Consider the following 3,590-nt stretch of genomic DNA (forward strand, 5'->3'; position numbering starts at 1 on the left):
TATCAATTTGTTCATTCATTCATTATCATTGTTTTTAGCCAGACTGGAGAAGTTAATATGGTTAGGAAAGCAGCCATGAAATAACACAATGACCTTGTATGAGATTGGTCACCACGTCGTGTTCCTCCTTCGCTGTGACCTTTCCTTCCCACGTACACCGTTAACAAGAAGATAAACAAACAGCAAGAGGATAACGAAGGCCGGGAGGTTGTGGCAATGTGGCACCCGCGCCCCGCAGCCACCGAGCCATCCCCCCACCACCACCACCACCACGCACACCAGTCACTGTTCAGCCGCTGTAGGGGAAGGTAGTGCGCGCCGCTTCTCTGGGACCGGGTACACGAGGTGCTTTCCCATCCTGCGACGCTCGAGCAGCAGGAGGGTTGGACCGCGCCGGTGTGAGTGCCATCCCGCAGGTTGAGTGCGCCGGTGAAGGGCGTAAGTGCGCGTGTGTAAGGCGCGGCGCTGAAGCGAGGGCGGTGCCATACCTGTCCTGAGGCTCCCAGAGAACCTGTGTGGCGTAGGTCAGGCGTGCCGGCGGGGCTGCAGGCGCCGCGGCCCGCCACCACCACCCGTTCCGCCAGTAATCTGAGCCGCCACGAGCCCCGTCCGGGCGTGCAGGGGCCTCCGGGCTGCCTGCGTCAGGAGGGCTGCCGCCACCCAACCAAACTGCCGACACGGGTAGTACACGCCGCCGTTCACGGTTCCAGCCAGGGCGGGAGATGATGGGCGTGGGTGGGGCATGACCCAAGGGCGGCACCCACCCCGGGGGCCGCGGGAGGCACCCTCGCTCACCCTCCTTCTCTTCCTCTTCATTGCTGTCACCGCCGTTACCTCAGACACCACCCAGGGTGAGTTGCTCTAATTTTGGCTGATCCTATACTACTACTACTATTACTACTACTACTACTACTACTACTACTACTACTACTACTACTACTACTACTACTACTACTATTACTACTGCTACTGCTGCTACTACTACTACTACTACTACTACTACTACTACTACTACTACTACTACAGCTACAATTACAACTACTACTTCTATCACCATCGCCACCATTGCTGAACTACAACACCTCAACGCACCACACACTTGCCTCACCACTATCACCACCACCACCCCACATGAACCAGTGGCAGGGGGCATGGTCATGGATATTCAGGGGGCGCGGGGAATAATACCAAGTGCCACGGGGAGCCACTTGGCAGAGGCGGGGGAGAGTGGCGCCACGGGACACGGGAGTCAGTGCGTGCCATCCTGCCTCGGCCTCCTGAGTGTTTGACGTAAGCTCTGCGAAGCCTTGACCCTCTGCCAGGCTCGTAACTCAGGGGAGAGAGGCGAGCACAGAGGGGAGAGCGGAGACAGGAAACAGAACGCGGAGAATATAGAAAGATGACGAGAGGAGAAATCAAGACGAGGAAATAGATTGAATATCAAGAGTATACGTAGAATAAATGTATGTAAATGATATAGATAAGAAAAGATGACGAAGAAATATAACGTAAAGAGACAGGAAACAGAACGCGGAGAATATAGAAAGAAGGCGAGAGGAGAGGAAAAAAAGACGAGGAAAGAGGAAATAGAGTGAATATCAAGATTGCACGTAGAATAAATGTATGTGAATGATATAGAGACATGAAGGGGAAATTATACTACATATACGAAAAACTACAAAGAAATATAGCGTGATATGATCCAAGAATGTAGATGAAATAATGTATAGGAAGAATATAGTGATGAAGAGGAAAGTATGGTGCACACTAAAGAAAGAAAATGAAGAAAGAAAGAAAATAAAGTAAAGGCGAACGATATAGGTAAAGAATATAAAGAAGGAAATTACTCGTGAGGAAAAAAAATGGAAAGAGGAAAAAAGTAGGAAAATTATGAGGAATGTTAAGAAATGTATTGTCTTCTGTTTTCCTTTTTTTCATTTTTTGTATTAATATTTTTTTTTTTCCTTTCCTCTATTATTTGTGACCTTTGTGTCATCATTTAGAAGGAAAAAGAAAAACTGGAGGGAAATTAATGTCTTTTGCTTCTCTTTTTCCTGTTTTTTTTTATATTAATCTTTCACGTTTTCTTTTCTTTATTTTCTATCATTCATTTGTTTTCACGATTCCTTGTTGTTTTATTATCTTTTTGTAACAAGTATTTATGTATTCATTTTTTTCCTCTTCGTTATTCACCCTCTTTCATGATTTATTTATTTTTTTTTCTATTCATCCATTTTTCCTGTCTTCTGTTTTATTTCCTCTCATTTTTATACGTTTTCGAAGTTTTTATTGTTGTCTTCCATTAATTGTATCAATCAATTATCATTCCTACTCTTGTATCTAGATTTTCATGTTTCCCTCAATTACTGACCATAATCTTTTTTATATATTAAGGCACTCCAATTTACATTAAACTCATCACTCTATTCTCTTATTTATAAACTCATTCATTCATAGCAAAACACAATTCATTACCCGTATTTAGCTTGTATGCATCCCTCAGTTAGTCCTATTTTATGACTTTACTATTTAAACACTCTTAACTATTTAAACCAAACTCTTCACTCTATTCTCTTACTCATAAACTCATTCATTCATACCAAAAATATAATTAACCTATATTTAGCTTGTATATATCCCTCAGTTCCTCCTATTCTTATTACTCTGCTATTTAATTAAACACTCTTTACTATTTACATTAAACTCATCATTCTATTCTCTTACTCATAAACTCATTAATTCATACCAAAAACATAATTTATTACTTATTTAGCTTGTATGCATCCCTCAATTATTCCTATTCTTATTACTCTTCTATTTAGACACTTCTTGCATTGTTATTTTCTTATACTTACACTCACACTCATTCTTGTACCTGCATGTCACACCTTACCTGCCTACTACGTGTCAGGTTACCCCCGCTGTCTTCTTTCTTTCCTTGACATCAGCTCACCTCGGTCAGTACTTACGCGTTGCACTTGAAGGGTTACTCAGTGCTTCGACAGAGAGAGAGAGAGAGAGAGAGAGAGAGAGAGAGAGAGAGAGAGAGAGAGAGAGAGAGAGAGAGAGAGAGATAGTATAATATCATGACGTAATAAGAAGAAAGAGAAAATTTAAGAGAATAGTAAGAGAGAGAGAGAGAGAGAGAGAGAGAGAGAGAGAGAGAGAGAGAGAGAGAGAGAGAGAGATTATAATATCATGACATAATAAGAAGGAAGAGAAAATTTAAGAGAATAATAAGGAAAGGGAGAAGAAGAGGAAGACGAAGAAGCAGGAGAAAGAGAAAGGAAAATTAAAAGAAGAAAAGGAAGGAGGAAGAAAAGAAAATATATGAATTTTATTAATTTAATTTTTTTTATGTACAGAAGAGAACCAGCCAAGGGCAACACAATGTTAAAAAAAAAAGGCCCACTGGATGCTGGTTCTCTAAAAGATAGGAAGGGTTATCCAAAATTAGGGAGCAAATGTCTTGACACCTGTCTCTTAAAGGAAGTCAAGTCGTAGGAAGAGGGAAATACAGAAGCAGGCAGGGAGTTCCAGAGTTTATCAGCGCAAGGTATGAATGATTGGGAGTATTGGTTAACTCTTGC

At 42.2% G+C, this 3,590-nt stretch overlaps 1 protein-coding gene across 1 annotated transcript in view; it reads left to right on the forward strand.

The window, feature by feature from the left end:
- The first annotated feature begins 276 nt into the window (after positions 1-276).
- Positions 277-3,590, forward strand: part of LOC123499339 (reversion-inducing cysteine-rich protein with Kazal motifs-like) — a 33,566-nt gene continuing 30,252 nt past the window's right edge. Inside the window, 1 exon segment of the mRNA XM_045247221.1 lies at positions 277-851. Coding sequence (XP_045103156.1) covers positions 743-851 — 109 coding nt within the window. The 5' untranslated portion in view covers positions 277-742.

This window comes from Portunus trituberculatus, chromosome 49 (assembly GCF_017591435.1).
Source record: "Portunus trituberculatus isolate SZX2019 chromosome 49, ASM1759143v1, whole genome shotgun sequence".
Taxonomy (NCBI): Eukaryota; Metazoa; Arthropoda; class Malacostraca; order Decapoda; family Portunidae; genus Portunus; species Portunus trituberculatus.